Source organism: Hetaerina americana, unplaced genomic scaffold (assembly GCF_022747635.1).
Source record: "Hetaerina americana unplaced genomic scaffold, ioHetAmer1.1.p SCAF_4, whole genome shotgun sequence".
Classification (NCBI taxonomy): Eukaryota; Metazoa; Arthropoda; class Insecta; order Odonata; family Calopterygidae; genus Hetaerina; species Hetaerina americana.
In genome coordinates, this window is record NW_027286985.1 from 55,188,922 (window position 1) to 55,214,209 (window position 25,288).

At 36.4% G+C, this 25,288-nt stretch overlaps 1 protein-coding gene across 1 annotated transcript in view; it reads left to right on the forward strand.

The window, feature by feature from the left end:
- Positions 1 to 25,288, forward strand: part of Duox (dual oxidase) — a 251,019-nt gene that overhangs the window by 221,307 nt on the left and 4,424 nt on the right. The window contains exons 6-15 of the mRNA XM_071589948.1: positions 806 to 972; positions 2,920 to 3,156; positions 4,326 to 4,771; positions 11,055 to 12,129; positions 13,514 to 13,758; positions 14,804 to 14,967; positions 17,500 to 17,874; positions 23,033 to 23,250; positions 23,941 to 24,237; positions 24,610 to 24,930. Of these exons, the coding sequence (XP_071446049.1) occupies positions 806 to 972; positions 2,920 to 3,156; positions 4,326 to 4,771; positions 11,055 to 12,129; positions 13,514 to 13,758; positions 14,804 to 14,967; positions 17,500 to 17,874; positions 23,033 to 23,250; positions 23,941 to 24,237; positions 24,610 to 24,930 (3,545 nt within the window). The remainder of the gene's footprint in view (positions 1 to 805; positions 973 to 2,919; positions 3,157 to 4,325; positions 4,772 to 11,054; positions 12,130 to 13,513; positions 13,759 to 14,803; positions 14,968 to 17,499; positions 17,875 to 23,032; positions 23,251 to 23,940; positions 24,238 to 24,609; positions 24,931 to 25,288) is intronic.

Consider the following 25,288-nt stretch of genomic DNA (forward strand, 5'->3'; position numbering starts at 1 on the left):
ATGTATAGAGAAAAGGAAGAGACCAGTCCGGGGAAAAGAGAGGGGACTGTAAAGAAACATCGTCGTCTCTTAAAGATGGATGGTGTCATGGCCCATTTTTGCCTCTCTATCCAGGAGTATCCTTGATTTTTTTATCTTGCATTATCTTATTGCATAGGAATGCATCCAGAAATTCCCACGTGATACTGTGCGATATGCATTTTCCAGCATAGGCCAACGATATAAAATAAATATTGAATATTACCATGAACTCCGTGGTATTCGACGAATCACAGAGATACAATCTCTATCCTCGTCCTTTCAAATGCTGTCGTATTTATTCCATTTAGAATATATCCTAAATTACCTGCATGTTCGTCTTTGGTATCATTAGTGTAATTCATACCGTAAAATCGACAGCAATAGTAAAAGCGATGGTAGTTAACGACCTCCGAGATTTCAGTCCTATAAAATTCTGAAAGTAACGTACGAACATAAGGTCCTAGCAGTGTGATCCTCTCTCTCTCATTCCTTTCCATCCCCCGCATTCCCTTTCCATTTGTTTCGATCTCATCTATTAAGCGTTTTCTTCATCAATGCGGTCGCTAGCCACTTAAGAAGCCTCCGGGACTCTCTCCGGGTTCTTTTAACAATACCCGTTTTAATGTCCTCGAAAAAATTGAATTCCTCGACTTTCACGCAAGGCCAGAGTTCACGCGTTTATGAACGGTATTATGGCGTTGACATGGTAACATATGCGTGGAATGTCTTTTATTACGTAATAGCTTGTAGATTGATTGGAACTTTATCTCTCTCTCTTTTACAGTGCTTGGAGACCCTCGGACGAATCAAAATCCAGCTCTCCTCTCCTTCGGCATTCTCTTCTTTAGATGGCACAATATTGTTGCCGCACGGGTCCAGGCCCAGCATCCAAGTTGGAATGACGAAGAAATTTTCCAGCGGTCCCGACGGATAGTCATTGCCACCATTCAGGTAATGCCTCTGGAGTTTACAAAAACACGCTGCACACCAAGAGGGTATAATAAAGTAAATCAATTAAACATTAAGTAGCGGTCTAAATGTGGAGGTTGGAACCGAAGTACGGATGCCATAAGTGTATTTTGCATTTTGCGTAATCGTGATTTGAAAATCTTTCATCCTTATGGAATAATAAAAGGTTAGTTTCCGATAAAATAGAAAGGTTTTTCAGGGAATTTTAGTAAATATCTCATATCAATCAATGCTTACTTTTCATTTAATTCTTGTATTTTTCGATGTCAATTCATACCTTCGCTATTTTGTCTTGTAGGTTACAGTTTATTAACGAGCTTAAAAGCAAAAATAGGTATATTTGAGACACTCATTTGAGTAAGTCAAAGTATAGTAAAATATGTGGTAAAAACTTTTGAATACAGCCAATATATTTTTTTAAATGTTGTCGTGAATTATTAAATCTAGTTAATTTTAACCAGTCAAGTATCGGAGTGAGATTTACAAGCACGAAATTAATTTGCCAGAATGATAATATATTTTATGTCAAGGATATTTAAACTCTTCCTTGAATATTGCTTAATTTTTTAAGCAATATTAGCGTGTTGACGCGGTTGTACTTCAAATGTACTTACCGGTCCATTGGCGTCAGTGTCACCATGACATCGAACTTCGCGCGAGAGTGATCGCTCATCGTGACAACTTCATCTCCCAGACTCGGCTTGTTTTCTGAAAGTTTTTGTTCGAATCTCTTTTAGGTGTCTTTCAATTGTTCATTTCCCTCTTTTTGAGCCCAGCTTTATATGTATGTATACAAATATGTATATGTATACATACTATATATATATATATATATATATATATATACATATATACATATATACATATTATATAATATATATATATATATACATATATACATATTATATAATATATATATATATATATATATATATATATATATATATATATATATATATGTATGTATGTGTATGCATGTGTGTATATATACCATATACATGTATATGTGCATATGTATGCATCGTATATGTGTTTGTATGTGTATATTGGTCCCAGTTTTGTCTATTCGCTCATCATTTCAACTAGGGTTTATCAGCTGGTTCTCCGAGAAGAGCAGCTTCTTCGTAGATGAGTGAGCTTCAAGAAAATTTAACTTCTATAAAAAAAAGGTTCTGGTGGATTCACAACTGGAGTGGAATAAATTTTTCAAAGGTATATTAACGTGTCTGTCAGTTGAAGTAGGGTTATTCCAAAGGTATCAAAGTACTAGGTATCACAGTCAACGAGGACTTATTTTATCGTGGGATGAAATGTGATGTGAATACTCATTCCTAACTTCCTTATATATTGTACTTATTCACTTTCAATTTTCGTAGGTTTTAGGTCTTTAAGGGTATGCGTTTTCATAGGGAGCTCCCTGCCATCCATATTTGGGGTACATTCAAGGTGTGCATGTCAATCTATTGTAATGTAATGCAAACAAATTGACAAGTTCTTTATTAAAAAATCACAAAAGCTTTGCATATTAGTAATGCTAAGTTCTGAAACTTCATTAAAACTGTCACATGTAAAAGTATATAATCACGTGAAATGTAAGTTTGTGTGTGTGTATATATACATCTATTCGGTAAACGTACTCACACTCAAGTTGGGTGTACCGGTGATCCTGAAAAATGAATAGTATCGGAGGTCACGGTCACACTTGTCTCTGAGAACAAGGTATAAAAATCATTAAATTAGAATTCTAGGTGCAGTCTCAGACTGCGTTACCTTGTCTGAAATATAGCGGGGCATGCGTAACCAGGATCTATTTTAAAAAGTTATCTTTTCATCATTAACGAGTTTTTGTAGCATCTAGTTTATTGGTAGATCATAATTTTTATCTCAATGTGGTCTCAAATTGACAGAATTGGCTTTCTCCCCTTGCAGAAAATTATTGCTTACGAGTACCTGCCAGCGTTCCTGGGAGAGGAGCTTCCTGCTTACAGTGGTTATCATCCGGATGTCCACCCTGGAGTCAGTCACGCCTTCCAGAGTGCCGCTTTCCGCTTCGGACACACTATGATACCTCCAGGTCTCTTCCGTCGCGACGGCCAGTGTCGATACCGGAGAACATCGATGGGTCATTTAGCCCTCAGGCTCTGCTCAACGTGGTGGGACTCAAATGTGAGCGACTAAATTACTAAATGGTTGTAAAGGATCGAAAATCTGAATTTAATTTGCTTAGCTAAACAATCTAAGGTCAGATCTAAAGAACTTGGGGAGATGCCGCGACAATAACTTCAACGGAGTCATCCGCTTAATTGCACCGAAATGCAGAAATTTCACAGAGTTTGAAATCTTTCACCTTGAGCGGATCTCTAATTCGGATCCCATCGACTTCCGACCTAGTGTTTGATTGATTAAAGCACTCGTCTGAAAATCGAGGGGTTCGGGTTCGTGCTCCAATTGATACGAATAGTGCATGGTCTGTGAAATTTCTGAGCCCAAAATCAGAATTAACCTGTTTTCTTCAACGATCAAAGACGTAGAGTTTGCCCCAAAAAGTCTCTTGAAATTGATTATCCCCTTTAATGAAAATTGCTTTTAATACGTGGTCCACATTCATATGTTTGACTTTGATGAAAGTTGGATGTTCATTAATGAGCATGAAGTATTCGAATAAAAATCATATTACATATGATATAAATGATATAACCCAATAGAACTCATTGCCTCTATTTTCATCCTCTCCTATGAAAAACTTTCGCGTTAATTTGTGAAGAGAGAATAATGTAGCACCTATCAGCTTAAAAATAAGGCGATAAAATGGCCAATGCATTATAGAGTGTTCCTATTAGGTATAGATAAATGATAACCTTTTTGAAAATAAATAATGGCAAAGAGATTCAATTTCATTTAGAAAAAAGTGTAAGCTTTTTTTAAAGTAATTATTCTCTCTTCACCTTATTAACTACTTGTTTTGTGGAAAGAAGTCTGAGCTAGAATTTCTAAACAGGAAGTTAAAATTGGCAGGAGATTCGAATATATTTAGAAAAAAGTTTAAGATCTTTTAAAATTACTCTCATTTTCCCCTACTTTGTCTTAATAGCTACTTGTTGAATGCAATAGGTTTGAGCTACGATATGATTTAAAAACGGGAAGGAAAAATTGTAATCTGATGAACTTAAACCGCTGAAAATTAAAGAAAAAACATATACATATATTATTTATATATGTATGCCATATTTATTTACAGCTCTCAAAATTCTTTGGGTCAATGGTTGTCATACTTGACGCCTTTATCTCTTTCCTTGAACATTCTCATGCTCAAACTTGAGGTTCTCTTCTAACAGGATGTGTTGTCCGAGAGTACCGTCGAAGAACTTCTGCTGGGGATGTCGTCCCAAGTGGCCGAGCGCGAGGACACCATCCTCTGTTCGGATGTTCGGGACAAGCTCTTCGGCCCCATGGAATTCTCGCGACGGGATCTGGGAGCTCTGAACATAATGCGTGGTCGGGACAACGGCATCCCCGACTACAACTCCGTCCGCCGCTCGTTTGGCCTGGAATCCGTCACCGAGTGGTCGCAGATCAATCCCCGACTTCACTCGGAGCACCCAGAGCTGTTCGCCGCCCTAAAGAAAGCGTACGGCGACCGAATAGACGACGTCGATCTCTACATCGGCGGCATGCTGGAATCGAGCGACGGGCCTGGTCCATTGTTTCGTGCAATCATCAGGGAGCAGTTCACGAGAATCAGGGATGCCGACAGGTTCTGGTTCGAGAACACCAATAACGGGTGAGTGTTTTTGGAATGAGCCTGGCGTTTTATTCGACCTTTATTTCCGAGTCGTCAGCGCTTCGGTACACGATAGAACTCGTCACCTAACTCCACGAAAATACACGTACATGTAAACTGTCATAACTATCCCTTCGCCATAAGTGCGACTTAAAGAATTTTTCCAACAATTCATAATTTTCGTCGAAGGAGAGAGTTCCCGGGGAGAAATTTGATACCAGACTTTCCTCAATCGTTTGCGCCGGAGAAATATGCTAGGAAATGAAAGTGAAAGATGGAGGAAATGTTATAATATGGTAAAAGTCCGTGTAATAATGTCAACCATTGGTGAACCGAAGAGAGTGATTGATCAGCGGAAGAACTTATGGATGGATGGAATAGTTATATGAATGATTACGAAATAGCTCCAAAGCACCATTATGATTAATAAAAAAATTAGTATGGAACTTTTCATGTTTGCATAAATTTGCAAAAGATTAATCTCCCCAGTTTGTTCTTCAGTATAGTGAAAATAAAATGTCCAATAATTATTTTCCTATTTAATCTGACGAAAGTGCGAGGCCTGTAGGCGGTGGTTTGCTGTAAAAAAATGATTGAGTCCTTTGCGAAAGCCCCAGTTGGTCCATGTGATGTGTATTAGATAATGTAAACCCTGGTTAACAATCCACGTTTATTTCGAGACCTTGAGAATATTTAGCGGCAAATAAATATTGTATTACTTCATCATGAACAAATCTTTTATTTTAAAACATAACTTTATGCATGTGCTAGATTGCGATGGGAAATTAAACTTATAAGAGTAGAAGTAAATGCAAATACTTATCTCAGATCCGCTCGACGAATAATGTTTCGAGGAGGTCATCCAAGACTTTAAATAAGGGAATTACAACAGGTTATTTTTCATCAAATTCGGAGTTCAATAGCCCAGAAACATTTTTTATTATTACAGACGTAATCCTGTGAAAATGAATCTTATTTAAATTCCTCTTTATCGCATAAAATTTCTTAACAACGGTGAATAGGATCAACCCTGAGTTCATATATTTTTTTCCCTTCTGGACGTCTCGAAACTACACCCTGACATCGACCAGAGTGATTTCAATCAATTTAGTCTGCAGTTGCATGAAACCCACGCCTACATCTTTTGACCCTAGTAAATTAAAATCATCGACGCCGTTTTGTCGTCGGAGATTTATATCTTCTTTCGGTGTCCTCGACCCATTTTCATGAATAAAACCGACGCAAGAAGCCCTACAAATTTCCAATTCGCTGGCGAAATAAGCCCCGTGGCTGTTTGGCAGCTGCGACTCTTTCCCCCCCATCTCCGAAGGGGTATTCAAAAAGTCTCCCAATTCATCAATCCTCATCGAGCTGCCGTGCACGTCCGGCAAGGTATCCCGACAATGCCCACTTGTAATCGATCGACTTTCGCCTCCATGCCTTTACTTGTTCGATTTTTGTTTTCATCCGCGACCTCCCCCGGGAGAACTCTTTGAAAGTCGTCCGGTGATAGTTGTTTCCAATCCGACGCACGGCTTCCGTCAAAAGCCTGCGGAGAGAGGCGTGACTAATCTAGTGACTTTATACTTGCTCGCGTGACTATTTGCGATGCCGCCGTAGGGGGCGCCCATTCGTGGGAGCCGCTGAGAAAATAAGTGGGTCTTAATTAGATTTGGATGGATGGCATGGTGAAAATCTTCATCGTCCTCTGGAACCTATATATCGGAGGATATAAACGAAACTTAAGTGCAGGATACATTTCAGGAGACCCTTCAGTGTTTGTGAATACTATCGATCGAAATACTGTAATGTAGCTCGGCATAAAATTCAAAATATACCATACTCATATATCCTTCCAAAATATTGACCTCTTTCACTTATATGCGGTTGTCAAATACCTACTCATTATCAGCTCATGAGTTAAATCGATACGGCGATAACATTCTTTGTATTGTATTCATCTAATCACTCTCAGCAGTCTTTAATTGAGAGAGCCAGCCAGGCCTTATAGGGGTTACTAAACGGAATTTAAATGAGAAAGTGCTCAGCATAGCGAGGGACTGAATTTAAGAACTGTATGCGGCAAGTTGGCTCGCCAAACTTGACAACAGTGTTGTTCATTGTGTACTACTTGTTACTTAACCTTTTTAAGTACTTTAAATTACGAATCTAAGTATTTTAAGCGATTAGGTACGTAAAAAACCAATATGTGATAACCAGCTTAGTAAGTTATAAAAAGTTGAATTTGTTCTTTACGAGGACGCAATCTTAGCAGTTGATTGGACGCATTTTTTTAAAAAAGAGAAATATATTTAGCATCATCATAATGCGGTTGTTCTTTGTTGTGTACTAATTAAAGGGGACTCTATACGTAAAAATTGATTAAATGAATTATGCTCACATTCAGCATTTCACTCGGAGAAAGAATTCTTCCTGCATCAAGTATGTCTTACAACGTACCACGAACGGGTGTTCGTGGAATAATTTTAATTAATAGTAGAAATTCAAGTGTCTTCATTTACCTTGAAATTTGTTTTGCCAATAGTGTGACTCTTGCCAAGCCCTACTCAATTCGTAGCTAGCTCTCTCCTGTCTGTAGATGTACTCGATTTATGCATCCAAAAGTGTCGAGATCGCGCCAGTTAGACTTATTTAAAATTTACATATGATTATACAACAGTGCTCTCCTAAGTATAGGGTGTGGTTAAGAAGAGGCATATTTTAAACACTCGAGCAGACCAGTATTTCTGCCATCATTATTTCGGTCAATGTGGTGATTCGTACAGTAGGTTGAATAGCAATTTTTCAGTTGTTGGGAATTTCGATATCGATGGAACGCACTGTGGTAAACTAATTGAAACGTTAATTAATTTCGGATTCTAAGTTACCACAGTGACAATGGTTCTGCATTTTGAAAGGTGAATGGAAAAATTGGATATGGAAGTTCCTACCCAGAAAATGAACCCTCCCCATCCTCGGCTGCCACCCACGCGCTACAGATCCGGTATCGATGCCCTCAAATTTTACAAGAGAGGTTCGGCCGCTGGCAAATGAATAATGAAAGCAACGGCTAACAGCATATGGTATAGTACGTGCGCTGGGTGTTACGAATGGAGGTCAGGACGTTGGATGAATGGGCAGTGACCACTTTCCTTCCGAACCCCCCTAAGCCCGCCTGAACCTCCCATACGTCAACCATTTGCCCTTTCTTTTATTTGGTCGTCCCCATGCCCATACCCCACCTTCCTTTCCCAGAGGAAAGAAGGATCACCCGCCCGGGTCGAAAACGGGTGAGGAAGAGAGAGAGAGAGAGGTGGTGGGGGGAGGTCTTTAAAGAGAGGGATCGCGCAATAAGGACTCGTCGCGGTGATTCCGCCGTGTCTTTCGTGACCACGAGGACGATCACGTATGGGCCATCACCCGGTGGGCGGTGGAAGTATGAACCTGCAGTTACATACGACCCACCTTTGTTCTGGTTTGTCTCCACGATCTCCTTTCACGAATCGCTCTCTTCCCTTGACCGCCGGTGCCATAATGCCATATTTAGGTTCCCTGTGGCGTCGTATTTTCATCAAGGTGACAATGCGTGTGGGCGATGCCTATTGTGGAGATAGTCGTTGAAAGTCCTATGAGTGGGTTAGAACGGGGGGCGTAGCGGTCATGTTTTACGGGGGAGGGTATGAGTAATTTCTTGAACCACGTTGCTTGCCATCCGGGCAGGCACCGTGGAGCAAGAATAGATCGGGCAAATATTGCCTTCCTTTCTCCTAATTAATAAACAACCAGCGGGTCAGCCGGATATTTTATGAAACTGGTTTGGTGAAGAATTATTTTTTCGAAAACCATTTTTGGGAAGATTGATAGACAATTTGTTACACTAAGTCTGAAACATCAACTTGTTAGAAACTCTGAAAAGCTCAATTCTGGTTGTAAATGAAGAATGAAGGGGCTCAAATTGACCTCCAAAGTGCTTGGTAGTAAATGATTCAAATTTATGTTGCAAAATTATAATCAAGCTTGTTAAGTTTTCTTTCAATGCTCCCTAAGGTCAGATGATTGGAGGTTCTTATTGAGATTTTGATGTTGGAAATATTAAGCTATTACCAGAGGTATTTAAAAATTATGTAAGTTGCCTTTGTTAGTTGCTGAGGTGAAGGTCAAGAACTTCCTATATAAATACTTAATTCTGATGATAAAGTTTTGAATTGTAAAAGTTTTTCATCATCAACATGGTTTATCAATCCAAGTATTGGTTTAATTCTTCATCTGTTAGTCTTTCTACTTAATTTTCAAAATCCTTCAATAGCACCACATTTCTGTCCCCTTCAACCTTCTTTTCTCTGATACTCCTATGGTTCAAGTCTCGCATACCTGTATAAGTTCAGAAGACTAAAAATATCACTGTCAATAAATCACTTCTATATGTTTTTTTGCTAGTATTATTCGCCATTTGTAGTTGCTTTTTCCAATAGAAAGCATTTTTTAGCATACATATTTTGCATACTATGAGGATAATTTGAAAAGTTCTCAAAGTAGAATAGAAATAAAGTCCTTACCTCAGTGAAACTTTATTTTTCAATTTAATCTCCCTTTACACTAATTCACTTGGTCCAGCAATGTCTTGATCGAAAATTAGATTCCTTTCGGCCTGCAAGATAAGCATCTACTTTGGCTGTTAGTTCTTTGTTTGAAGAGAATCTCTGTCCACCGAGGAAAACTTTGAGCTTGATGAAGAGATGGAAATCTGATGGAGCCAAATCAGGCGAATAAGGCGGCAACATTTGTATCTTAGTTCACATATTTTCGTCACAGTAATGAGACTTGTGCATGGGGGTGCATTGTCTTGATGATAGATGACTTTCTTCCTTGCCAAACCTGGCCTTTTTTCAAGTATATTTCGCTGTAGTTGGTCCAGGAGGTTAGCGTAGTATTTTCCAGTAATTGCTTGATAAGTGGGGAGAGAATCTATCAGCAGAATCCCTTTCACATCCCAGAAAACTGAAGCCACATTTCTGGCTGACCACACTACCTTTGCTTTCTTTGGTGATGGTGAATTATCATGTTTCCACTGCTGCTTTGTCTCTAGGGCATAGTAGTGGACCCAAGTTTCATCTGTGGTCACAAACCAGTGCAGAAAATCTTGTTGGTTGCTGTTAAAATGGGTCAAAAATTGTTCAAAAATTTCTATTCTCACAAGCTTGTGATATTGCATCAAGAGTCGTTGCACCCATCCAGCAGATAATGTTCTCATATCCAATTCCACTGTTAAAATGTGATATGCCCATTCAGATGACATCTCTACAGCTTCAGCAATTTCTTGAACTCTCTGTCTGTGATCCTCCATGACCATTGTATATACTTTTGTAATGATTTCTGGGGTAGTTTTGGCCAACCACAACGTGGATCATCATCTAAGCTGTCCCAACCAAACTTAACTCATTTTTAAAAATTTAAACAGTTGAATATGAAAGAGCAGAGTCCCAAAGTGTTTATTGAAAGTAAGCGTACATTTCCTTTGCTTTCATACTTTACTTTGCAAAGTACTCTATCACTCCTCAAGTCTCAATTTTTTCCATCTTCACAAATCACCACACAGGAGCAACAACAGAGTGGCATCTGCACCACAGATCTCTTCCCAAGGCACTTATGCATTACGTGTTTACTCATAAAGGATTACCTATTACTATGTGGGAAACTCTTTGTGCCAGAGCTGACATCTGTTGGTGATTCTGAGAACCTTTCTAACTACCCTTGTATATTCTCCTTGTTTCTTCCATCTCTAATCATCCTGATGTCTAAATACTTGACCTAAAAGTTTCTTGTATGCTTCAAATAAAGATTACATTCCTTTGTATTAAGTTGGAATTAGTGCGGAATAATTTTTCACTCTTGATGTTGGCTAACAAGGACACCAACATTATATGGTCAAATGGTAGATATCTATGTCCTCAATACCTGTGGTGCCATAATTATATTATGTTAATAACTAAATGCTTCTTTTGAATCCACGGTTAACTGGTGTTCAATATCAGATCATAAAATTTGCCACTGTTTGAAATTTGAAAGTCACTGGCCAAAATTTCAAGTCAGTTGAAAACTTATGCCAACAAGGTATGAAAGTGAATTATGCTAAATTGATAGATTTGAATTTTCAAGTAAAACTACATGTTCCTTGATTAGGCAGTGCCATAAAATGAGTGTGAATATCTTAGATTTGTAATAAAAATGTATTTTACAAAATGATCACTCAACTCGAATCTCATAATTTAACATTTTTTTCCAGAATATTCTCAGATGATGAAATAGAAGCCATCAAGAAAATCACAATGTGGGATATAATTGTTAATAGTACCACCATCAAACCAGGAGATATCCAGAAAAATGTTTTTTTCTGGATGAATGGAGATCCATGCCCACAGCCAATGCAGCTCAATGCCACCTTGTTAGAACCGTGCAAGTATCTGCAGGGTTATGATTACTTTGAGGGGAGTGAGCTGTCATATATATATGCTATTATCTTCCTGGGTTTCATCCCAATTGTGTGTGCTGGTGCAGGCTATGGTGTTGTTAAGCTCCAAAATCGGAGGAGGAGGAGACTGCGAATGAGACAGGAGGAGAACAACAATGGAAAGTCCGTGGACAAGATGATGGTCAAGGAGTGGCTTCACCAAAACCACAGGAGATTAGTTAAGGTGAAATTCGGACCAGAGGAGGCCCTCCACACAGTGAACAGGAAGGGTGAAAAGCTGAGAACTGTCACTTTCAAGGGCATGGAATCACTCTCAGTGGAAGAAACAAGAGAAGTGGTTGGTGAGGTTACCACCAGTGGGAAGAAGCCAATGACTCTGCTGAGGATACCAAAAGACCACGATTTGGTCCTGGAGTTTGATTCCTCGGGGTCACGGAGAAAGTTCATGGCCAAGCTGGAAGCATTCTTGGCATCACACAAGAAACGATTGGACACCACACCTACCACCAGAGAGAGGGTGCTGGCTACAGCAGAGACAAGGGAAAGGAGGCAGAAGAGATTAGAGCACTTTTTCAGGGAGGCATATGCTTTAACATTTGGGTTGCGACCTGGAGAGACGACGGCAGCCACAGTTGGGAGTGGGGGGGATGTGGTGGCAGTGATGAGGACTTCTCTCTCCAAGATGGAGTTTGCTTCAGCCTTAGGGATGAGATCAGATGCAGTGTTTGTGAAGAAGATGTTCAACATTGTCGACAAGGATGGAGATGGGAGGATATCATTTCAAGAGTTCCTGGACACAGTGGTGCTATTTTCCAGAGGGAGAACCGAGGATAAGTTGCGGATTGTTTTTGATATGTGTGATAATGACCGGAATGGAGTAATTGATAAGGTAAGTTTCTTCCATATTTAAAGTTTTATCACATTTTAATACTGTCACAATCAAATTTTCTCTTTAGTCCACCCTATAACTTCACTAATGCAAGGTTTTATGTATTTTCTGAGACCACTATCTTCAGTGGGAACTGGGCATACATTCTTTTACCCTTACCAAAGTATGTGACGTGAAATATTTTGTAGACAAAAATATTCAAGGAAATTATAATAAAATATGGAACTAAATGCTAGATGAATAAGCATAGTTTTTCGATTTTAAGAACCTTTATATCTTGCATATGAGTTAGCATTGGTTATATTAACCCTTAAATTATATTTATTATTATACTATTATAAAGGAATTGCTCAAGGTGGAAACTAATTTTAAAATATTACCCTTGGAATTAGCAGTGTGCCGGTATTCAATCACATATCTTTTTCGTCCTATATTGTTTCATCATATGTTGGAGAAAGGATTTAAAAAATCTATTTTAGCTTGTAGCCTGTATTGAAAATCCTTTCACTTGAATCAAGTGAAAATGGCAGAGAAAGTTAGATTCTAAAGCTGCTGGTTTTGCATGAAATTGTGTAGCCCAGTTGTGTTTCTATTGAGAATATTATATTAAGAATAAGTCACTTGTAGGTATGGCCAGTTGTATTGCCATATCCATATCCAAGGGTTTTTGAGCCAAAAACCATCATAGGGTAGCTATTCGGTTGGTTTTCATTTTCTTCTCCCTTATTGAAATATAGACCAACTATTAAATTTACATTGTTCTCATTTTATTGTACATGTTTTTCACTTCATGTGAATTATATTTCTATTGGATTTGAAATATATGTTTTGGAGTATTTTTCCCTGGAAAAAAAACATTTAGCCAGTATCTTGAATAGACCCAGTAAACAGTTTTTAATGCACAAGATTTGAAAAATTCAAACCATTCTATGACATATCCCTGAACTTGAATGAAAATTGATTACTTGTAAATGTGAATTTGCAGTTTCATCTTGTGTTTTAAAGATCACGATTATAACAATAAAATTCGATGAATGGATTTGAATTTTGTGCTGGGTGCTGGTATTATTTTGATCATGAACTAGTAAAGCATCAAGTGGCATGTTACATATTGTAACTATGCAAATCCAATTGAATATGAAGATAATTATTTGTGATGATGTTTGTCACCTGTCATATGTTTTTTCCTTAATTAACAAATATGAGTTTCTCTAATGGTAAATATACAGTAATTTGCCTCTGTAAATTTTCTATTATGGTTTAAATAATCATTCAAAGGCTTTGAAAATTCTCAGTTTCATGACTACCTATGATTTTAAAAAATGTTTTCATTTAACCTCCTGATAAATTAATCATCAAATACATCTTTGGTTTTCCTTGACAGGGTGAATTGTCAGAAATGTTGAGGTCCTTGGTGGAAATAGCCAGAACTACAAGCCTCTCAGATCAGCATGTAACAGAATTAATTGAAGGAATGTTTAGAAATGCTGGACTCCAAGAAAAGGACTCATTGACTTATGAGGACTTCAAACTGATGATGCAGGAGTACAAGGGAGATTTTGTAGCTATTGGTCTTGACTGTAAAGGTGCCAAACAAAATTTCCTTGATACATCCACCAATGTTGCTAGGTAATGATGATGTGTTTTATTTAGTTGCTTTGAGTTGCATGCCAATGAAAAAAAAATAGTCTTAAAAAGTTCTTACTTTTCTACTTGGAAATAAATGATAATTCCAAGTTTAAACCATTTAATAATGAGGATTCATATAACCACCTTAAAGATAAATTTTGTACTAATAGTCTTGTATAATAAAATAGTTCATATACAAATCTAATCTTCAAGGTGCATGGGTAAATTGACACACTTCTCATTTATTATCTTCACAGCTGGGGTCCACAGAGATAGTTAAGTATATGTCTATAGGTATAACATTGCAAACAGTTTGCTACTGGTGGCAGTGGTGTTGTCATATAATTAAGCTCTAGTATATTGAGGTATTGATTTCATATTCTCTTGAGTTGATTGAGGTGTTCGGACTTCTTGGGTTAATAGACCATGACTGCCTAAATTGAATATCATATAAATATAATGTACATAGGGAGTTTTTTTGAATTTCCAAATATGAAAAAGATGTGCCATGACTATGTCAAAAATCTGTTGATTTGACAATTTTATTCCCTCTGGACCATGCTTATTGGTCCTAATAGACATCACATCATGGAATGAATGCATTCCAACAAGATGTGGGCTCATGCCACAGGACTAATATTATCACTTAGTCATAGAGTACTCTTTGTTCTTCTAGTGCCTTAATCTCACTGGAATTATATGTTGCCATGTAGTTACTGTGCTGAATGTGGCATAGTGAAAGACCGACTATGACATTCCCATATGAAATAGTTAACCTATTATTGTTGAGTACAAAGTTTGATTGGAATAGCATAAAACTCAGGATATCATCATATCAAAATTTTCAAATCAATATTTTATTTTTTAAATGCAATAAGTAGTTTCAGCCATGCCAGTTAAAAACACATGTATCTTTTGGTAAATATTTCAGTTCAGAACAATTTAGCATTGCCAAATTAAGTTTAGTAGAGAGTTGGTACAACAATGCCAAAATTAATGAAAAATCCATATTTAGAAAAATAATCTTACTGTTTTCTTTCACCAGGATGACCAGTTTTCACATAGAATCATTGCAAGATCAAAGAAGACATTGGTTACTGAAAAAATGGGACTGTATCACTACATTCCTTGAAGAGAATCGCCAGAACATATTTTACCTATTTGTCTTCTATGTCATCACTATTGCACTCTTTGTGGAGCGTTTCATACGTAAGTGCCAAACATTAGTTTAGATTATCCAATGTTTTATGACATAAGTCATTAGATTTGCTCAATGGTAAATTGACATTTTGGAATCAATGAATAAATATTTGAGCATTAAGAAGCCATATTTATCCTCCATTTTTAAGAAATTCTTGTTACTACAATGTACTTAAAAATGATTGATTTGTAATGTTTGCATATATCAAAATATTCATTTCTATAATTTTGGATTAGTTGACTTGTTTTAAAGTGGATTAAAAGACTTAAATGGTGGGTTCTGGTAAGAACCCTGTCGTGAAAATTATTTACAACTAGTTTTAGTTTAAGGGTTGTTTTGGTGAATAAAATTAATAGATGTCAATTTTTAGTCCTAAAATTCATGTTAAACTGTAGTTTAGCTAAAGGGATTAATATCCCTTTTACACCCATAGAAGAGCTACATAATTATATGCTGATAATATTTTGTTGTCTAGATCATGATTTGATGGGCTTGTTGCATAATGAAAGGATTGTTCGTATTATATTATTAATGAGATTAAAGAAAAACTCTAGATTATCCATGCTAATGGATGTGCGATAAAAATTGGTTGATAAGAAAAATATGACCAAAATATATGGAAAATATGGCTGTATCGATATAAATAGATGATAACAGAGACCCTTCTTTTTCATTCCTTGTGATAAAGTTGCATTTTTTTAGGAATGGAAAGTAGATATTTTTCCATTTTTCAACCATTTTTATGCAGGTAGAATTAAAGTTTTATGACAACACAGACCCATCCTCATGTGAATAGTAGAAGGTATTTCCTTAGAAAGTGAAACCAATCACGTAGTCAGGAAAAAACTCAAAGGAATGGCTAAGAACAAATATTGCCAATGACCAAATTTTTGTCAAAATAATTCAGTTATTTTTGTACTTTTTAAATAATTTTGTAATAAAATTTGGATATCATGAACACTATTTGAAAATCCCCACTTGGCACTCTTCAAGAACCCTTTCACAAGTTTTACCTCTTCTTCATGATGAAGTGCTGTTTGATCTCCGACTTTATTTGGATGTTTTTTGGGAGCTTGTTTTGTAGAGTATTCCTTAGGACCTGCTACTGCTCCATTGCCATTCAGAATGTCATTTCCTCTCTCTTGACTTCATCTAATGCTTCTTTAAGGTGATATTCATCGTATGAACACCTACCATGAACCTCCTGATAGTGCCTGGGCATGGCTGAAGTCAGCCTGCAATATTTAAACTCTCTTCCTAAAAAGCCATAGTATCCCAGTTTTGAGAATAATATCCATGATTTTTTATTAATTTGGTTATGATCTATTTAACAACATTTTAAGATCATTTTCTCCTAACTGACTTCAGTAGAGATGAATATGGGCTCAGATTTTGTACTCTTGTCTCAAGAATATAGGACTTTCTACTGAGGTCTTAAATGCAATTTATCCACTATGGAAGGTATGGCTGGTCTCCCAGTGATATAGCCTGAAAATGTTATAAAGGGTATGAATTCATAGCTAAGTCATAGCATTTGAGATTTTTCACTTCTAAGTTTCAATTTGTAGAGCAGTAAGCATAAGTTGAGGTCACCTCATCTTATGGATCCTACTAACTTATAAAATTACAAAATATAAAATAATTTAAATGGGTTAATAGAACCAGTTTTAACATTTGATTGCAAGTATTCTGTAAATAAAGAAATACAAAAAAATTACAGGTAGTCTTATTTGGGCTTATCAATTACAGTATGAACTGTATTATACTTCGTTGAAGAATATATTCAGAAACTTGTTATCAGAGAAAAATGTTGCTTGTTAATGGGAAGATTTTGAAACATGAACTTTGAAAGAGTTGGAAAAAATAAGCTTGATAAAGAGGGAGTCTACTGGCATAAAGGATGGGTTTAGAAAGGTGTTCCACCAAGATAACAGAAAATAAGGTAGGAGGGTTAACAAGTGATAGTAGAATATTAATGGCTGCCTTAGAAGGAAGGATATCAACTGAGCAAAAAATGTTATTTTGTAATTTATGTGAAGTGGCAGAAACTATTAATAATTGAATGTACCAATAGTATAAGATAAAGAACTTATGTTTCTGTCTTGCTCAAATGTTGCAAAAGTCTACCACCATACATTTATGCCCTTTGATTTATTTTAACATTATTATGACCCCTTTGAGTTCCACCAAGATAACAGAAAATAAGGTAGGAGGGTTAACAAGTGATAGTAGAATATTAATGGCTGCCTTAGAAGGAAGGATATCAACTGAGCAAAAAATGTTATTTTGTAATTTATGTGAAGTGGCAGAAACTATTAATAATTGAATGTACCAATAGTATAAGATAAAGAACTTATGTTTCTGTCTTGCTCAAATGTTGCAAAAGTCTACCACCATACATTTATGCCCTTTGATTTATTTTAACATTATTATGACCCCTTTGAGTTAGTATATGTGAAGGAGCATTGATATTTTTGTTTTCTTCTTGGTACTTTTTTCTTAATAGCCTGCTCTAATTCTGTTTTATTTTTATTTTCTAGATTACTCATTCATGTCTGAGCATACAGACCTTCGTCATGTGATGGGAGTGGGAATTGCCATAACAAGGGGTGCTGCAGCTTCTTTGTCTTTTTGCTACTGTTTGCTTCTCCTAACCATGTCAAGGAATTTGCTCACCAAGCTGAAAGAATTCTCTCTTCAGCAATATGTTCCTCTTGACTCCCACATCCAGTTTCATAAGATTGCTGCTTGTACAGCTTTCTTCTTTTCTCTACTGCACACTGTCGGTCATGTGGTAAACTTTTACCATGTGTCTACTCAACCAATTGAGCACCTTCGATGCCTCACCGCTGAAGTTCATTTTCCATCAGATTACAAACCAACTATAAATTACTGGCTCTTCCAAACAGTCACAGGTAAGTCTTTATTAAAAAATTTGATTATATGTCATAAATTTTCTGACCCTTATTTATCCTTGATGTATTACTGTAGTCCTTTACTTAATAATCTCATGCCCATGCCAGCAATTGTCCAAATTTTGCTGTTAATTAAAGTTTTGCCATATTGCATGGCCTCCTAAATTTAACTAAGCCTTCATATTTCATCTGAACCCCATTGCTTTTTTTCCTCATGATTAGGTAATCTTGATTCCACACGTTGCATCCTGACTCAGTAACATGGCCAAAAATGGCTGCGACTCCTTAGCTCACTGGTTAAACTAAGCTTGATCACCCACATATCTGATTGACTTGACCATTACACCTATTTTCATTTCTAATCCATCCATCCCATTCTTGTCTTATACTTCTGAGCATTACATGAGCTGTAAATGGCAAAAAATATCTTAAATGGGAAATTTATAACTCCATAGTTTTAGTTGATAAACTTAATAGTTCAGTCAACCAAGAATAATTAGTCATTATTTTCTGGATTTGTAAAATTGATAAAGAAAAAATAGCATCTACTAAAACTAAACCTCAATGCTTGTTAGGACATTAATATTTTCTATCTGTGCCTTTGTTGAAATCCTGATTTTGTCACTGTTGAATATTAATGTTCATATTTAATGTTATACAGTGGAACCTTACTTAATGAGCATAATTCATTGTGGAAATTTTGCAAAGCAAAGCAAATTTTCCCATATAAATTGATGTAAAATATGATAATATATTCCATGCAAAAAATAAATTATGCACCAGGTTTATTCAAAGGAAATGAAAACATTTCCTTACTTAAAGGATGCACTTTTTTCACTCCAAAATGCACATGAAAACCAGCCTGTATCTTATGGGCTGATGGTATACTGACATTACTTCGTCCTATAAATCACAAGCGAATTTGTTTAAAAAAATACTTTCTATTGAATATTATTTCCTTGTCAGGCATAGAAAATGGTTGTCTTTATTACAAATTTCAATTCAAACAATGTTTTGAGCTAACACTGAACGATAGAGCTGAAATATTTCCTTAAAAGTCTTTCCTTAGAACTTCCCAATGAAATCCTAAATATATACAATGTAGGTCATTTAGTTTCATCTCACATGTGTTGCTGCTGCAAAACTTTCATGTGTTGTGTTAATCGGGATGCTCTGCTCAAACATTATGTCTTGTTGTAAACTCGGAGGTTACAGGAATTCAGTCATAAGTACGATGGTAGTTCGAAAGATTCTCGGAATCACCACTAGATGTCAGTGCTTGCATGATGAGTTTCCTGCATAGATACGAGATAAGAAATTATTTTCCATCAGATATACTCGTATAAGAAATCCATTGAGTAAACACATAATGCACAAGTGCCCTGGGAAGAGATATGTGGTGCAGATGCCTCCCTGTTGCTCCTGTGTAGTGATTTGTGAAGATGGAAAAAATTAAGATTTGAAGAATGATAAAGTACTTTGCAAAGAAAGGTATGAAAGCAAAGGAAATTTCTACTTACTTTAAATTAACCCTTTGGGACTCTGCTACTTCATATTCAACTGTTTAAAATTGTAAAAATGAGTTAAGTTTGGTTGGGACAGCTTAGATGATGATCCGCCAGTGGTCGGCCAAATTGAGCCACTACCCCAGAAATTATTACAACAGTATATACAATGGTCATAGAGGATCAAAGGCTATAAGTTCAAGAAATTGCTGAAGCTGTAGAGATATCATCTGAATGGGCATATCAAATTTCATTAGTGGAATTGGACATGAGAAAACTATCTGCTAGATGGGTGCAACGGCTCTTGATGCAGGATCACACACTCATGAGAATAGAAATTTCTGAACAATTTTTGACCCATTTTAACAGCAACAAACAAGATTTTCTGCACCGGTTTGTGACCACAGATGAAACTTGGGTCCAGTAATATGTCCCAGAGACAAAGCAGCAGTGGAAACATGATAATTGACCACCACCAAAGAAAGCAAAGGTAGTGTGGTCAGCCAGAAATGTGGCTTCAGTTTTCTAGGATGTGTAAGGGATTCTGCTGAAAGATTATCTTCCCACTGATCAAACAATTACTGCACAATACTATGCTAACCTCCTGGACCAACTGCAGCAAAATGTACATGAAAAAGGCTATGTTTGGCAAGGAAGAAAGTCATCTTTCATCAAGACAATGCACCTGGACACACATGTATCATCGCTGTGGCACACATACATGAAACTATGGTGCAAATTGTTGCCGCCTCATTGATGATGTTCTTGTTAATAGCGACACCTTGATAATGCTGTTCATTTATCCGTATAATTAGTGACTGTTCAACATCTTCGAGAAAACATAACCATTGCATAGATGTTCTTGTCACTCCCTTTGAAGCATCTGTCTCCTTAAATCTTGTGTTATAGGATAGTGCAAATGGTTAACGTCGACCAATGTGTGTGTTTGCTTGATCAGCCATGCTCAATCTTAGTTCTCACCTTTCCATAATTATAGTTTACATTTCTATGGTTATTTTTATTCTCTTCTTATGTTTGTTTCTTTGAGCACATTTTAAAACTATGAAGAAAAAACCCCACAAATAATGTTTGATCACAAGTTTGGAAAATATGTAAGCACGGGTGATACTAAGATGACAGTGGAACAAGTGCCAAACAAACTGAAATAGCAGGTCCACAAATATTCCAAGAATCCTCCTCTCCATATCACCTATTTTCCAAAATGTAGCTTGTTAAGATTAATAATTATTTTTGCCCACTGCCCATGCGTGAATTACTTGTCATGCAAGGTGCTAGTTAAGCGAGGTTCCATTGTACCTTGAATGATTAGTTAGATATTTTTTGCTAATATTTCAAACTATTTTCCTTTATTCCTCATTGTGACATACTTTGATATGCATGAGTAGCCTCTCTTCACCTGAATATATAATATTGCTTGAATTTTAGAGCTTAAAATGAATTATATTAATAGTTATGTGATTTACTCAAGTTTAAATTAGTATTATTTACTAAATCACATTTTTGATTAGTTATTAATGGAAAATATATTCTGTAATTACTCATTAATAGACTATTAAGCATTATAAGACCTTTTTTATAACTGCTGGACTAGACTAGAACCAAAACGAAACAGAGCTTGAACCAAAAATGCATGAATTTAATAATTATGCATTAGGTACTTTCTGCTGAACATTTCTAAGTTTTTCATCTAAAATAAAAGAGGGACTCATTTAAACCTAACTGTATTGTCACATTTGTATAATGAGGAAGAATAAAGGACTATCGAGGAATAGAAGCCATTCAAATGTGGAATTAGCACAATGGGATAGTTAGTTTCCACCATTTTAAGTTATACTAATACCAGAGTAAGCCATTGCATGTACATTGCAAAATTAATTAAATGAATTCCAGTGATACTGTGAAATCCATATTCATGCATAAAGAAAATATTCCTAAAAATGGCATTGTCTCATAGTTGAATATCATTCCCTCAATTGGTTTCACTTTTGGATGGAAGGGACTATTTTAATTATTTCCTCATTGAATCACCTGGTGTTTAGTTGTATACTACCTTGATCAAAAATTTCCCGGAATTTATTCAGAAAATTAAAAATACAAGTTTATTCATCTAAATCTATTTTGTCCCCTTCAAAGTAATCCCCATCGACTGCAACACACTTATGCCAGCGCTTGATCCAATCCTCGAAACATTTTTTATATTCGGTTTTCGGTATGTCCATCAGTGCTTCCTGCGATTTTTCCATTACTTCCTCTCGGCTGCTAAAACGCGTTCCCCGTAATGGTTTTTTAACTCGATTGAACAGAAAGAAGTCACAGGGAGCCAAATCAGGTGAATTCGGTGGCTGTTGGATGGTATTTGTTGCATTTTTCGTCAAAAAATTACGAATAATGATAGCACTGTGCGACGGTGCGTTATCATGGTGCAAAATCCACGAGTTTTCTGCCCACATTTCTGGTCTCTTTCGGCGAATTGCTTCACGCAAACGTCTCATAACGCCCAAATAATACTCTTTGTTTACTGTCTGGCCTTCTGGCAAAAATTCATGATGCACTACACCGTTGTAATCCATGAAAACCGTCAGCATTGCCTTCTTTTTTGACTGAAAACGACGTGGTTTTTTTGGTCTCGGCTCATTTGGTGAACGCCATTCACTTGCCTGATGTCTGGATTGCGTGTCGTACTCATAAACCCACGTCTCGTCTCCAGTAATGATCCTTTTGATGAATGTGGGATCGGATTCAGCCTCGCAAATCATGTCTTTTGCGACGTCAACACGGTCTCTTTTTTGCATGAAATTGAGGTCTTTTGGCACCAACTTTGCTGCTACACGACGGAAACCCAAATCATTAACCACAATGTCTTGGGCGGATCCATAGGCAATGTTCAAGTCCTCCGCTATTTCTCTGATGGTTAATTTGCGGTTATTGACCAACATTTCTTTTACTTTATCAATTTTTTCACCGACTTTCGATGTCGATGGTCTGCCACTGCGTTCATCATCTTCGATTGACTCACGACCACTTCTGAACCGCTCGTGCCACTGGTAAACGACCGTTTTTTTTAGAGAATCGTTGCCGAAACACTTTTCCAACATTTCCAACGTCCGTGCGCCACTAAATCCGTTTTTTACGCAAAATTTAATACAAGTTCGTTGTTGCAAATTTAAATCCATTTCTGAAATTGTAAAAAATCGCCAACACACACAGAGATAGATGTACTCTTGGCTACGTAACTTTTGCAAATGTCAAGTTATGACACTAAGATTTAAAGGGAATATCAACAACAGATGTACCAATTTAACAAAAAAAAACAGAACTCAAATCGGAACGATGGGAGCGCCACACGGTGGTTATTCCGGGAACTTTTTGATCAAGGTAGTAATTTGTAGTAAATATGGTAATATTAAAGGTTTCATAATAATGCAACAGATTTACCGAGGCACTGCGGGCATATGATCAACTCTTAAAAAGTATTAAAATTGGTTCTATTACTGTATTATTTTGTGTTTTTAGGGTAATGGATGGATTGATTGGAAGCCTCATTTTTCTTAAGATTTGATTCTTTATGAGGGAACAGAATTTTTCCATTGCAGAAATATTTTTGAAGTAACATTTTTTTTTAATTTTTACAGGCATAACAGGCGTGTTGCTGTTTACAATCATGTGCATCATATTTGTGTTTGCTCATCCCATTATACGTAAGAAGGCTTATAAATTTTTCTGGATGACTCACAGTCTCTATGTTGCCTTGTATGTGCTCAGTTTGATTCACGGTTTAGCCAGACTTACTGGAGCTCCCAGATTTTGGCTGTTTTTCATTGGACCTGGAGTAATTTATGCCTTAGACAAGGTTAGTAGACCTGTTTGTTACATTAAAATTGCACATTATTTTTTTAAAAGATTTAAGTAATTGGATCCTTATAAGTAATTTTTTCTTCCCCTCCTCAGCATATCCTACTTTCACTTCAATGAGAGCATTCAGGATATCACATCCTCTCAGTAGCTCCTTTAACTACATTTTCTGCTTCCTTTGAATTTCCTCAAACATCTTCTCCTTCCCTATAATATCTTGAATCTTCAGTTTTATCAACAATGGCTGTAATCCCTTGGCTCACTGACTAATTTTATCTTTATCATCCACCAATGTACCCAACCTAATCAGCTTCATACTTGCATTTCCAGCTAATCTTGAAAGGTCTATTAAAATATTTCACAATGATAATTTTCTTTGCCATGCACTTTACTTATTTACCTTGTGAAGAATCTGTCATTAGAGTATGCCAAGTGCATATCATTTTTCAATCTATGATGAGTGTGAAATACTAATGTGAAAGTCATCCAAGTTAAATTTGAGTTCTTTTTAGTCTTCTTTTCCATTTTGATTACCATTTAATTCTTTTTGCAGTCATAGAAAATCAAAAACAGTCACTGAATAAGAAAAATGGCAATGAAATGCATTGGTCTTAGAATTAAAAGCTCAGTGTATATTGTTAAATGTTGAAATCATATGTAAATTGGTCCAAATATTTCTCTCTTTTAGATTGTATCACTTCGCACAAAGTACATGGAGCTGGATATAAATGAAACAGAGCTTCTACCATCTGATGTTCTCAAAGTGAAATTCTACCGGCCTCCCAATTTTAAATATCTATCTGGGCAGTGGGTACGTCTCAGCTGCACAGCTCTTCGAGACCAAGAATTCCATTCCTTTACATTAACTTCTGCTCCTCATGAAAACTTCTTGTCGTGCCATATCAAGGCTCAAGGTCCTTGGACTTGGAAGCTAAGGAATTACTTTGATCCTTGCAATTATAACCCTGAACAAGACCACCCAAAGGTAAGCAATGAGTATTGCCCAATATCTTTTTTTGACTTCTAGTAATAGTAGTAGTTATTAAGGGTGGTGACCGACAGCTTGGGTCATTTGTAACATTAGGGATAAGCAGTTAATTTGAGAAAAAAACTCTGAGTAAAATTTAGTGAATTATTAACTGATGATTAATATTCAGCTAATTATGTGCAAATATTTGTGAATAGAGTGCACAGCATGGGTACTCCACTAGGACCTATAATTAAACTCGTAGTTTTTGATGTTGATCTATGGTACATTGAAAATCCGAACTGCCTACATTCATATCTAGTGGTGGAATTGTTAGTTTTATCATGCTTATGATTTCATTGAGTTTAATGTGTTTAATATTTGTTACAGATTCGTCTTGAAGGGCCCTTTGGTGGTGGAAATCAAGATTGGTATAAATTTGAAGTTGCTGTGATGGTGGGAGGTGGCATAGGGGTCACCCCTTATGCTTCCATTCTTAATGACCTTGTTTTCGGAACATCTACCAATCGTTACTCGGGTGTTGCTTGCAAGAAGGTCTATTTTCTTTGGATCTGCCCTTCACATCGACATTTTGAGTGGTTCATAGAAGTTCTAAGAGATGTTGAGAAGAAGGATGTTACCAATGTCCTAGAGATACATATATTTATTACCCAGTTTTTTCACAAGTTTGATTTGCGTACTACCATGTTGGTAAGTTTGGGTCTGTATTTACTCTGATTAATTAAGAGTAGAAATTTTGGCATAGATGACGTGGTGAAATTTTAGCTAGTTATTATTAATCTAATAATTCCTGATAATGCATTCCTGTTTGGGCTTTTTGAGTCATGCTGCAGGTTGCTCTGGTGGTTGGACCAAATTTTCATAATAAAAATTTTTAAATTTAATTTATCTATGGCTGAAAATGAATGGTGTTATAATGCACCTAAAAATAATAAATTTATTAATCACTTCAAACACGAAAAGTCCCAGAAATGGCCCCTTGTTAATATATTTTTGTTTGTCCTCATACATTTCTGTATAATTAAAATACAAATGACTGACTTTGTAT